A 13,415-nucleotide genomic window follows, 5' to 3' on the forward strand; every position below is an offset into this window, starting at 1 on the left:
TCTTCATCCAAGGATGTCTGTTCCTTCCGAGAGACGCAGAACCATTCTTCCTCTCCTCACCCATATTTTTTCTAATTCTGTACTAAATTGCTTTCTTTGTTTCCACACACGTAGCACAGTATTAATAATATACTTACAGTTTCCGTGGAGAAATAAACCGATATAAAGCATGATAAACGCGGTGGCACGGCAACCGTGCCTATATATATATGTATGTATATACTCGGGAAATAATCTATCGATCCTTTCGTAGTAACAGGGGATGAATAAATTTATGTATAAACGTAAAAAAGAAACAGCAGACCGTCTCCTCTTTCTCTTTCTTTCTTTCGCGTTCAGTCTCATGTGTTTACCGTATAAAAAGTACTTTAATTACAATACAATAAGAAACATTGCGACGTACATTTGTTGAATGATGTCTATATATAAACCTGCGCGGTGTGTGTTGTACTACGCTAATAGTATGGACTATTCGTACGAGGAGAATATAGATACAGAGAGACACATAGAAGTAATATAGACGTTCTAAATAGGTAGAAACGCGAATTTGCTTTTATTGGAAAATAAAGGAAAGAAGAGAGACAGAGTGTAGGTGTGTATGTGTATATGTTCGTCGTGTTTATCTGCCTATAAACGCGCTTTGCATGTGCATGCGTACGCCTTTGTGTGTGTACGTGTGTATGTGTTCCGCGTGTTCGATAATTGTATCGAGTGACACTTCTTCTTCTTCTTCTTCTTCTTCGCCAACTGCCGGCGATATAGAAGTTCTCTGGCCGCTATACGCAAGACGATGACGACGACACTCGCTACGATTATACTAAACAATCGCGTTATTTATAGTGTCTCGGCCAGGCCGAGCGTTTTTACAAATGCAACTGATCTCGTCGCCTAACAGTATTCTCACACCGACGATCCAGACGATCAACAAGTTCATCGCAAACATTACCATTATCATCATAACCATCATCAATTCGCGACATAGGAATTCGCTTCCTAAATATAACTCAAAGATAACATGTACAGTGATGTCGTTCGTTCCGCCGTCGCGGTCGTTCGCGTCGTGTTTCTCCATGTTCCCGTCTTTCTTATTCACGAGTCTTCGCGTTTCAATAATCGTCACACAAATCGCCCATCACCGAGAAACGCGGGATTCACGAAGAACGCGAGTCACACTCGGTGCGATCGCGTTCCCTCTTCCTCCGGCGATCGTCTCGCCATCGTTCCCCGGTGCGCGTCGCGAAGGAGCCTCCTCCTCTTCCGTTTCCGCGCTAGAAAATCGCTATTATTACACCTATGAAGGCGTCGCGCTTGTACCTTCCACGAGAACGTGAGATTGACATTGACGTGGACGCAAATCAGTCCTTATTGTCGCGTCCCGGGCGCATATCGGACCGCGACTTTGGCAGTTGGTCGCGCACCGCGAATGCACAGTGACGCGAGATTATTTGACAGATCAATTGGCTGCTATCACGGTGGCGGTCGTCGTCGCCGCCGCTGTCGCCGCCGCCGTCGACGAGGACGAGGACGACGAGGAGGATGACGACGACGACGATGATTTCTTCTTGAACACGATGTCCTTGAGATTGAGATTGACCTTCTCCTTGCGCGGCGGCGGCACTGATTGCAGGCAGAACCTCTTGAAAGCCTCCAGCTCCCGCTCAGCGTCGTCCATCTCCCCGTCCTCGAGGTCTATATCTTTGGGCGTGAATACGCTCTCTGCAAAAGACACGCTCTGAGTACTGGAGGTAACGACAGCGGCGCGACGATCAATGCTAAAATCTGCTGTGCATTTGTTTCCTTTTTCGTTTTCTTTTTCTCTTATTGTTGTTATTGTCTCTTTTTTGTTTATCTCATTCTCTTTTGCCTTCACCAAGGGTGGGTATACTTGTGTGAGTATGGGTGGATGTAAGCGGAAGGATCAGAGAAAGAGGGAGACGACTACGCCGTGGGTGCGCCAAGTTTTGTTCAGTCGCGAAACTCGGGATGTGTTTCAATGTGCAGCAGCAACTCACAGAATGCGGTGCAACTATGTGCTAGGCGATATTCGTATGCGGTGCTTTATGAATTGATCACCGGTGACGGCAACCCTTCCACCTGGCGACAAGTGTTTCTCTCTTCTCTTTTATCGCGCAGAACGATATTGAACAGAGCGGGTTGCATCTTATCCTGACTTTTCGTTACTGCGATCAATACGACAATCTTTGAGAATTAGAAATATGTCCGATTTGGGCGTGTATATGTGAAATTTACCGCGAAGGATCGCACAGACGGCAAAGTGACGTCGTCTCTAACGCGTCTGAGGGGAAAATAAGGAAGAATGAAATAATAAAGGAACAAGTGAGTGAAAGAATGACTACCCATACTCGTGCAGCGTTTCACTACGGGAAAAGTTCAGACATTTCGCGCACGACAAAGGGGGAAAAAAGAGAGAGAGAAAGAGTATAACATTGAAAAAAAAAGTAATTCTCCTTTTTATTTAAAATGTCACCAGCAGATTAAAAAATATAGTAGTATATTACGAATGTGTGTCGCACTCGTGTGTATCGTCGTGTTATCACAATGAGATTCCACCTACGTTGTGTCGCTGTCGTGGTCAACGAACGAAACAAATTGTACGGTCTCATTTACAAACGGCAGTTCGTACTTTCGTGTGCGTCGATCGATCTGACTGCTCACAGAGTCCCACTTCAGACGATCTAAAATTCACGACGCACAGAACTCGCCGCGAAATTCTATTCTTGTAAGAGTAACATGTTTGAAAACATATACACATGTATACATATATATACACGAAATATACATATCTCTAAATCTTCTGAATCGTAACATTGATCAAAATTACGATGGTGCTTGCACTCAGCACTCAAGAGCAGAGAAGAAATCAAGAAGTCCCTGACGGTTTGTATTTACATTCAGGACATACAGATAGACTTTGTCCTACGCTCACGATATGGGAATTGCACTCGGCGGAGAGCAGTTTTCGGCACGGGAAGAAGCGCGGTCGCGCGATCGAGACTAGTTTTCGTCAGCGCGGGAAAACGCGACAAGGAAAATAAAGAAAATAATGCTCATTGACGACTCGTCTCTCTTCCGATTCGTCACGATCTCTCAGAAATTGAATAACAATTCTCGAAAGCGTGTCTCTCTGTGTACCTCTTTCTCTCGAGGACACCCGATATTCGACAAATTTATCAGCTGCTTGGAAAGTTTTTCAGAAGAAGCCTCAACTTCAAACGGACGTACAGATAATGCCTTCTCCTGGCGATGCAAAACTTAAGAAAACGCCACTGTCAATGCATTGATGAACCTACGATTGCTCCGAAATACGTATGGGTAGTTTTGTTTTTTTATCCTGTCCAAAAGAGGATTTAGTTGCACCGGGAGCGTAAGATGCAACCCGGAGATGTGTGTATGTGTGTCTGTGTGTGCGCGCGTGTATTAAAGAAAACAAACAAAATGAAAGAAGCAAATTTACATGTTAAAGTCTGATTATTGTTGTTTCTCACCAACGAGGTTCCAGTCATCTCCGCACTGTCTCGTTCCGCCGCCTCCGCGCTTTTTCTTTTTCTTGCTTTTGCCGTTACTGCCACTGCTACTGCTGCCGCCGCCGCCGCCACTGCCAGTAGCCGCAATTGAGGCACTCATCGCCTCCTTCACCGTGTTCTTCGACTGTCTCACGTCTTCCATAGTCGGGTCAGTCTGTTTCACCTTCGTCAGGGTCACACTGGTGCCCTTCAGATTGATACCGTTTTCAGGTATCGGTTGGCCATTCGTTACCTTGCTAATCTGTATGTTGGCCAGCCCGGATAAGGACGCGCAGTCGGTTGGCGCTAGTCGGCTGCGCAATTCCGCCAGGGTTGGCGGTAAAACGCCATTTGCATGCTTCGTGTTCGCGCCGTCGGACGTCATCGTCGTTGACATCCTGTTGCTGGACATGTCTCCCTTGACGATGTAATCCGGCCTGGGAGCTGACGTTAGGCCGGCATTGATCGCCTGCTGCAAAGCCGGACTTCTGATCGTCACCATGCCGTTTTCCGACACCTTTATGATGGCAGCTTGTTGCGTCGGCGGCACTTTCATCGGTCCGAATGAAGGGTTCCTTATGGTCACCATATTTGTGCCAGGATTGTGCAATATTCTGGCAGGCTCGTCGATTACACTGTGATCGTTCGCGAATGCATCGTTGCTTTGTACCGGCGACGTAGAAGCCATCAAGTTATTCGCCGAATTCTTGTTCTTCTTTTTCTTCTTCTTGCTACTAGTAGTGTTCGGAACTTGCGACTCTTTTGGCGGATCTAAAACAGTACCAGAGAATTGAATCAAATATCCGTATCTGCTGAAACATCTCTTGTTAATACCAGTATCGTTAAATATGATAAAATATAATTTCTTTGGAAAACTCCAACATGTTTGAAAATTCGACAAGACAGACTTAGATTAAGCAGACACAAAAATAAGAGAGTTTCGCTCACGCGTCTTTCTTCCATCCTTTTCCGATTTACCTACAATAATCTTTAAAATTTAATCAATTAAATCAAAAATTTAAATTTAAAATTAAATTTCAATATTGATTCACTTATACAATAGTCTTTAACATTTAATCTGTCTACATAATTCTTGTTAATACTAATATTGTCAAATAGGATAACATATTATATAATTTTTTTTCTTTAAAAGCTTCAACGTTTAAAAGTTAAATAAAATAGACTTAGATTAAACATAGAGGCAAGATTTACATTCATATATCTTTCTTCCATCGTCCCAATTTAGCTACAAGAATCTTGACTCACCTTTCTCGTTGGTCTTTGGCAGCAAGTCTTGCTTGAGCTTCCCCGTGTCCACTACAATGACATTTCCACCAGCTTGTGAACTGGCATAACTTGACTGCACCCCACTCATCGGTGCAGCGATGATAGTGGTTTGTTTAGGAGGGTTCACCGGTTTCGGCATGGGAGCAGGTCTGATAGGAATCGGTTTCGCTGGAGCATCCACCTTCGTGATCGTGATGCCTGGCGGTAGCTTCAGATTTTCAATGTCGATTTTAGAATTCGGACCAATATCTTTGAATTGACTGCTGAGCGGCGAGTTAACTCGTTCATTACACGTGTTTTGGACCTCCGTAGGCGAGCGTTGCTTGGCGGTAGTAGTTTGATTTGTCTTATTTACATTTTTCTGAGAATCGTTTTTATTCATTATCTTATTTGCGTTATTATTACTAATGTTTTTATTGCTCTTATTAGAATTGGATTGTAAATTTTTATCTTGCTGCTGCTGCTGCTGTTGCTTCTTTGCCTTCTTACCAGTCGTGGATTCGTTCGTAATATTATGATTCTGTAGTTGTTTCTGCGACACCGGCGTCTGAGGAGGCGTGCTTACTTTATTTTGCTTCTTGTTGGCGTTTTGTTGATTCTTGGTCTTGTTCAATGTGTTCTGCTGCTGCAACATGTTCTCCTTATTTTCCGTGTTCTTCTTGTCCTTCTTCGACTTGGAATTTTTCGTCTCATTGACAGTTTGCTGTTGAGCTTTCTTCTCGTCCGCCTGCTGCTTGCCGGTCTTCGACTTTTCATTATTCGCTTGCTGTTTCAGATTCTTACCATCGCCAGCTTTGGTCACTGTCTGCTGCTTCGAATTGTTCGACTGCTGCAACTTGTTTCCTTGTTGCAAAGCATTATTGTTATTATTCGCCTTGACCTTCTTCTTCTTCCCACCGTTGCTTTGGTTTTGCTCTTGCTCCGACTTGTTAGAGGGTTCCTTGGTCTGTCCATTCACCAGAGTGAATAATACTTTATCCTCGGCCGGTGTCTGACCCTTCAAAGTGATCGTGACTGTGGGCTCGACGCTGTTCGATTCGAGGACTCTCTTAATAGTCACTATCTGCGGCTGAGATTCCGTTTGCGCCGAATCTCCGGACTCCTTCGCCTTTGCTTCCTCCAACTTCTTCATTTCTTTTTTCAATTTTTTCCTTTCCTTCTTTGTCAACTTATTGTCGAGAAGGTTAACATCGGATGATTTATCTGTATTATTACCGGAACCGTTTTTCGTACATACGGTGTTAACATTCGCGAGAGGCTTGTTACTCTTGTTGGATTCAACTTTGTCGTTTTTTGCGTTATTTTTATTTCCTTGATTGGGATTCGTATTTCGTATTTCGCACTTATCCGTACTTTTGCTTTTTGCATTTAAATTGGCAGACGACGTCTTTGTTTTTGTATTCGAACGATTAATACTAATACAGCCGCTGCTATTACTATTATCACTACAAACCTCTTGCTTATCCTTCTTCTTGTCATTCAACTGTTTTATGGTAGGTAAAGACACCCGCGAAGATGTTGGCAGGATAGACACTTCCGGTAAACCACACTGAGGCAAAAATCTCCGAGGTGGAGGCTTCTTAGGATCGACAACAGTGATGGTTACTTCAGGCGTTTTCTTCTGTAACTCTATTAACTTTTGTCTTTGCGCTTCCTGTCGATCCTTCTTCAACTTCTCTTCGAGCTGTTAAAAGAATTGAAAATATGTTAACGTAACAACCCCAACTACAGACCACATATCTAAATTTACATAGATTTACGTACTTTCCGTTGCTTCTGCCTTGCTTTCTTCTCGGCCTTTTTGTTATTATCTTTCTTGCTATTATGGTTGCCCTCAATGAATTCCAATAATTCTTCTAAATTCCGTTGATCCCGTTGGTCTGGTTGAACTGTAGATGTCGTCGAAATTGGAGTATTTGATCTGAGAACGGAATTGGCCGCAGCTTTAGATTCGGGATTAGTATTAGGAGGTGACGATCCCGACGGGCTTTTCGGCGGACTACAACCGGCGACTTTGCATTTCTTAGCCTTCTTCTTCGTCAACAGCTGCCGCAGTCGTTCACGCATCTCGTTGTAGTTCCGGCTTACGGGCGCAACCGATGGCTAAAAGCATAAAACGCATTTATTAGTCATCTGACTACTTAACCGGTTAAATGTGTGAAAATTTAGCAAAATAAACTTACAACTCCATGACCGAAGACCTCGCAGTAACAACAGTCACAGTGTCGGTTTACGTCCCGCTGTGCGGAGCTACTGGTAGAACAAGAGTCCTCCTGGCTGCTAACCGAATCCGAACAGTCTCCATCCCCAGAACTCACTGAAATCCCACATAAGAACGTGACGGTAACCGACGAATAAATTCGATAAATATATGCAGTACATATATACTGACAATCATTACACGACACTCTCTTGATGTGCTCAACATTGGCTTGTCTGTGGCATGCGTGCGGTGAATGATTGTTATACATGTAAAATCTGGGATAGGATGCAGCTGTGTTTTTCGTCAGATCCGTCAGTGGAGCAGGAGGGAACGGATGAATGGTACCTGTTTTCACGTGAAGAATATACACGTAAAGACACGTATGAAAGTGCGGATTGATTGATCGACGCGACGGTGACGTGAGGGAACCACCTGCCATTTACACTCACCCTGATGCATGTTATGATTGTGAGTCGTGCTCGATGTTTGCGTGGTAGAATGCCTCATTAGGGTCTGCGTAGATTGCGTAGAACCGGTCTTTACTGCAGATTTCTGGCTCGACTCTTGATTGGCTTTCGTAACAGGAGCTGGCGACATTGTCTTGGGGCGACCGTTTGCTAGAACCGTTGTAGGCTGTACAGCTGCTTTCCGAAACAATGTTGTATCATTTAGTACGCGTAATATTATTATCTCGTATGATCGCAGGAATATAAAAAGTATAAAATAATTTATATATATTTACATTTGGTCAAGCAAGGACACGTGTCCCATTTGCGCCTCGAGTTCAGCAGACAAGGACAAGGTGGGTTTTCCAGAATTTCCTTCTTCCTTTCCGCTATTTCTCTCGCATGTTGATAAACACAAGAACAAGGCTCCGGTTCCGGTGTTTTCGTGACGGTGTCTTTATGCAAAATATTGCGCACGCCGGGCTCTTTCTTGTCTGTTTCTTCGTCATTGAAATTGTCTAACTTCTTTTTAACTTGCGTCGCTGTATAGTTCACAGGTTCTTCTGAAAACACGTTAAAATCTCTTCGATATTTGGTATTTGTTTATTTATTATTAAAAAATTTGTTTATTTCTTACCTGGAAATCCGTTACTAAGAGGCGGAGAAGAATTTGTATCATCTTTCTCCTCTGTGACATTTTCTATTTTATATTGCGTAGTCTACAACAAAGTCATATTGTCAATTATTAATGTAATTACCTTCAATAGAAACTTAAATTGTTGAGAGAAGATTTTTATTAATATACAAAATATTTTAACCACTATTATTTTTATGTACCTTCTAAAGACTATATATTACAATCTAGATAGATTATTTTTACTTAGCATTAATATAATAATAAAAACTAAAATAAACTAAATATAGAAGACAAAATCATTACTATAATCATCTTATTTGCACATAATTAATGAACCACAATGAATATGAAAAAGACTCAACAAGAACTCAAAAGAACGATATAATTTTCTTACGGTATGGTCCACTTCCGTTCCATTGCAAGTACAATGACAGTCGCATTCTTTCCCATTGTCGAGTCCATTCTCTACACAGGTGCAGTCATCACTGTTGGTCCTAGAGTTAGAAGTTTTGCAAAATATATAAATGTTAAGTTTTAGATGGTTCATTTTATTTGAAATAAACGCACATACCTGACGGATTTAATGGCATATTGCGCCAAGTGGCGCATTGTTATACGTGTGTACTCATTGGAATCATTTTGTCCAACAGCATCCACTTCGCTGGCAGTCAATGCTCCAGCTATATCTGCTAGTTTTTGATGTTGCGCCTTATTCCAATCATCCAACAATATCTGGACTATCTCTATGCTCGGCGGCATAGCTATAGAATCCGAATTAAAGTCAAGGATAGGACTTGAAGGGCGACTGTCGTTTTCAGACGTATGTGCAATAAGCGTCGAAAACTGCCCGTGGATCTCTTGCATTTCACTGTAACAAAACAAATTTCTCATAAGAGAAAAAATCATAAAAATTAGGAAAGAGATCATAAAATGAAAGATTACATAAATAATTTAATAAAAGATTAAATAAATCATGAAATAAGATATTACGAGCTTTATTATAAAAGCAATTAGGAAAGATCAGAAATTAAAAGATTAATTAAGGATTTACATGACTATAACTCACTTTCCAATATCAGATGTTTTGTTCAGCATGTTGTGCTCCATGAGCTTGCGCGTTGCTGTAAACAATTCCCAGGCCTCCCTGATCTGCCTAAGTCTGGTCATACGAACGGCTTGTTCTGCACTGAAAAATACTTTGCTCATATAACCTAGCTCGCAATAATTTACGACATTTCCATACGAGACGTTCGACGTAATCGTGTAATGACGCGAGCAGGATGATGTCCTTTAACTTACTTGTATTTATCCATCCATGGTTCCGTCTCAGGCCATAAATTACCGATCCTCGTCATCTCGTCGTCGAAAGATAAATACCTATGAACAAGACCTTGGTATTCCGAGCCTTTCAACGGCAGAAGTTTTCTCAGCTGTAGACGTAAACGTATATATTAGGATTTGACAAGTTACAAATTATTTCTGCATTATCAAACATGCAACCTTACCTGACTGATAAACGTAGGTAAATTGTTCTGCACTAAAGGATCATTGTAAACGTAAATCTGATATAACTTTTTGATGAAACAATCCCACGTCAAATTAAATTTGAAGAGATATTCTTTCAGTGGTTTCACTAACTCAGAAATCTGGATCGCTGTCGACACGAGAGCGTCATAGTCGACCAACAGCCCTATATAAGAGACAACTCATAATTTTTATATATTCCATGTGTGTTCTTCGTAAATGTCGCTTTAAAATGCTACTAACCAGTGAGGAAAATTTCCGCTAAATTGCTTACGCTACGATCGTGCAGAAGTGCTAATAACCGAACTTTTACTTCCAACACGAATTCCTGTGCCTGGCTCACTAGCCTCATGAAGAGCTGGTGGGGATCCCTTTTACATAATCTGCAACAAAAGTCGGTATCACGTACGAGTCGACGAAATAACATTGTTACAAAGAGCATCCATAATGAGAACGATTTCTTACTGAATAACAGTATCGTGCATATCGATCATAGATAATCTATGTTGGGGCTCTGGAGGATCTGACGCATGAGCTATTTCCAGGGCGACGTTAAAAGTAGCGCGTATACACTGTCGCAGTTCAATCCATAGGTTTTGGAATTTCATAGCTTTCTGCAACTCCTCTCTAAACATATCTCTGCACATATCCAAAGAAAATATTCAATTAATACCTCTTGTTTGTCTCTCCGAAGCTCAATAGACTTCTAATTGATATCTTTACCGTTTAGCTTTGTAAGTATCACAGGAGCAGGACTCTTTCTCGTGGCGCGATGTGCTGTCTATAGCTGCCGTAGAGGAGAACGGATTGACAAGTGTGTCAGTGTTTATTTGAGGTGGACTACAACGATCCATAGTGACTCCCAATTTCACACCTCTTATGAACGCTTTGATCAGCTCATTGTCAACCGTTGCACACTGCAATGACCAACGTATTAGTATGAATAAACTCATTTGTGTGGCAAACTCTGCATTCAATCTCCAAGAGCAGTGATAATACAAATAACAAAGATTAATATCTGTAAAATAGGAGATTGTATGCAAAGTCTCTGAGAAATCTTGGAAGATAGAAGATCATAAGATATATCAAGGATTTTGAATATCAGAACTATCAATCATGACACAGCGTTATATAATCTTGCATTATTTGAATAAATTATTATCTTTTCCATACTCCTCATTGTAAGCTTCACCAATTTTGTCAATTATTACACCTTGTGCAATAACAATACAATAAATTTCTACCTGATTGTCTGTTATGATATATTACTCAATCGTTACTTGTATATTATGAGAAAGAATCTTGACACATGGTTTTACAGTCATAGAGACACATGTACAGCTATCTTATTCGAGATAAATAGTCATTCTAATGCAAACATCCTACAAGATTATAGTATCTAAAGATAAATCATTTTTTATCAAAGTGATTAATACTAAATTACAGCATAGATATATTGTATTGAATTTTTTTAGAAAAAAGAAAAAAGAATCAATGATCCTTTGGTCCGTGACTATATTCTTAACTTCAAGTGGGTTGGTTCTACAAGTGCTAGCGGGGAACTTCGGCCGATTAGCCGTCGAATTAAATTAATTGGACTAGAATGAAGCAATCAGCTGTCGCGTACAGCATTGTGCTATATGATATGATTCAAGGGAAGTCTCCGAGAGCAGCGTACCCCGGTCTGAGCGGAGTCCGTGGTGACGCGCACGTCCCCGTCCTCGTGGTCGTTTGGCGCGTTCGCGTCGCGACGCTTCCGCGTGGAATCGTGGTCGCCGACGGCAACGGCGTCCTCGTCGAACAACGACTCCTCGTTGACGTTCATCCCGATCAGCTTCCTTATTATTGCCGCCGTTCCCACTGGAATGTCTTCCATCGTGAGTTCGCCGTTTTTCCCGGTGGCGATGCTGTTCGTGCTGGCGATGCTTCTCTCACGCGGTCCGTCCTCACCGTCGCTGCCGCTCATGTCAGCGCTCTGCGCTCGAGTAGCACGCATGTCACGGCGCAGCGTCTTCACGTCGTGCGTACGCCAGACGAACGGCACGGGATCGATTCGCACTTACCACGGCTTTAACCCGGAACCGCGTAAACACCTAGGCCGCGCGTTCATTCGGTCAACACTCGCCTCTCTCAATATGGCGTATTCGTCTTGCACCGCGCTTCGATCGCAGTTAGATGCGGCAATAGCGAGAATTACGTTCTCTTCATTCCTTCGTCGTCGGTAAAACAGCGAGTTGCTCGGCAAGTAAAGACGTTCGCTGTAGTTACCTACAGGCAGAGTACCACTCGATAATGCCGTTGGTCTCGCGGGGTTTAGCGAACCAGAAAAAAAAGATTATTAAATAATCTTTTGTTGGTAAATGTGTCGTTCGAAATTTATGTAAAGACAATGTAAGCGAGAACTACAAAAATGCAGTTTTATCCAAATATTTAATATACTTCATTGTAAGTCTGCATACATAATGATGAAACATCAAGATAGTCGTAAATTGTAAAATTGTATGTATTTCGTATATACACACGCATTAAATGTCTATGCATTTACATCGGATTGCTAAAAATGGTCGATAGTACTACCTTTCTTCAATTACCCTTCGAGTTTTTCTGTTAGTTCGAAAATTTATCCAGGGTCGACCGTCTTTATTAACATCTCATCGGTGCTAGAAGTAAATAGATCTCAGCAGGGAGAAGATCAACGCTTCTCTTCGAGCAATCGTGTGTCTCGAGGTATTTTCCGCTTGATGATAACGACGCAACGCGAAGTCGTGATACGTCGAATTTCACGACATCCAGTGAGCCACCGTCTGGGAGCTAAATATGGCTGCCGCTAAATATTGCAAATTCACCGGCATCTCGCGTCTCTATGCGCTCCGTACATACATACATACATACGTACTACGTACATACATATGGACGCGTTGGCGATCCAGGGTAGTATATGGAAGTCTATGGCACGCACCGTGGCGCGGCGGTGGCGGCCGCCGCTCTCTCTCTCTCGGAGTCGGCCAGCGCGCAGCGCAGGCAGTAGAGCGAGTCGCGTCGGGCGAGTCGACGAGTCGCGCGGTCGCGGAAAGAAGCAGCGCTAAAGGCGGCCAAGAGAGAAGCGGCAGTATCGGCGGCGGCGACGGCGACGACGGCGACGACAACGACGACGACAACAACAACGACGACGACGACTACCACCACTACTACTTTGACGGTAGCAACAGCGACAACAGCAGCATCATCAGCAGCGGCATCGGCATCGGCATCGGAGCATCGCGGTACGCCGTATGCGCGTCCCCGCTCGGTGCGTCGCCGTCGGCCATTGTCTCTGACATGGAAGCCTACCAAAATGGCAGAGGTCGTGCAGATGTTTTTGTTCCTATATAAGTCCAAGTACCGTCGGAAAGGGCAGTGGCGGCTGTTCCGTCGCGACGAGGTCGCGGTGCGCCGAGATTGCCGGCAGCGACGGCGGTGGTGGCATGACGCGATCGCGGTATCGTGGCCGTTACTGTGGGCGGCTCTGGTCTGCTACTGGGTGGTGCACGTAAGCGCCGCCGCTTCCACTTCCTCGTCGTCGCCGACCGCGGACACGGGCTGCGACGCCGACAGCTGCCTAAACGGCGACTGTGTCAATGGCACCTGCGTATGCCGCGAAGGATGGCAGGGCGCGCATTGCCAATTCTGCGGCGGGAAAGTCAAGTAAGAACTTCTCCATTTATATTGTTATATTTATTACATTCTCTCTCCCTTTCTCTCCCTCTCTCTCTCTCTCTCTCTCTCTCTCTCTCTCTCTCTCTCTCTCTCTCTCT

At 43.3% G+C, this 13,415-nt stretch overlaps 2 protein-coding genes across 7 annotated transcripts in view; one reads left to right on the top strand and one right to left on the bottom strand.

Annotated features, from left to right (window-relative positions):
• Window positions 1–313: 313 nt before the first annotated feature.
• LOC116844645 lies at window positions 314–11,764 on the bottom strand. 6 transcript variants are annotated; one of them, XM_032816469.1, is made up of 18 exons: window positions 11,300–11,764; window positions 10,345–10,538; window positions 10,087–10,260; window positions 9,865–10,004; window positions 9,603–9,787; window positions 9,397–9,527; window positions 9,164–9,283; window positions 8,669–8,965; window positions 8,492–8,591; window positions 8,098–8,179; window positions 7,757–8,023; window positions 7,464–7,655; window positions 7,204–7,359; window positions 6,995–7,128; window positions 6,576–6,914; window positions 4,791–6,495; window positions 3,507–4,295; window positions 314–1,716 (listed from the first exon to the last, which is right to left on the bottom strand). In XM_032816469.1, exons 1-18 carry the CDS (start codon window positions 11,615–11,617, stop codon window positions 1,454–1,456), a joined length of 5,586 nt encoding a protein of 1,861 aa, XP_032672360.1. In that variant the 5' UTR covers window positions 11,618–11,764; the 3' UTR covers window positions 314–1,453. The 6 variants fall into 6 exon arrangements, with proteins under 6 accessions (XP_032672360.1, XP_032672359.1, XP_032672358.1 ...); XM_032816468.1 differs by having other exon boundaries at window positions 7,464–7,658; XM_032816467.1 differs by having other exon boundaries at window positions 8,669–8,983.
• Window positions 11,765–12,623: 859 nt separating this feature from the next.
• The window catches only part of LOC116844639 (attractin), a 34,875-nt gene continuing 34,083 nt past the window's right edge, over window positions 12,624–13,415 (top strand). The window contains exon 1 of the mRNA XM_032816458.1: window positions 12,624–13,305. Coding sequence (XP_032672349.1) covers window positions 12,956–13,305 — 350 coding nt within the window. The 5' untranslated portion in view covers window positions 12,624–12,955. The remainder of the gene's footprint in view (window positions 13,306–13,415) is intronic.

This window comes from Odontomachus brunneus, unplaced genomic scaffold (assembly GCF_010583005.1).
Source record: "Odontomachus brunneus isolate Ranch 3 - 2012 unplaced genomic scaffold, Obru_v1 Obru_scaffold_044, whole genome shotgun sequence".
Taxonomy (NCBI): Eukaryota; Metazoa; Arthropoda; class Insecta; order Hymenoptera; family Formicidae; genus Odontomachus; species Odontomachus brunneus.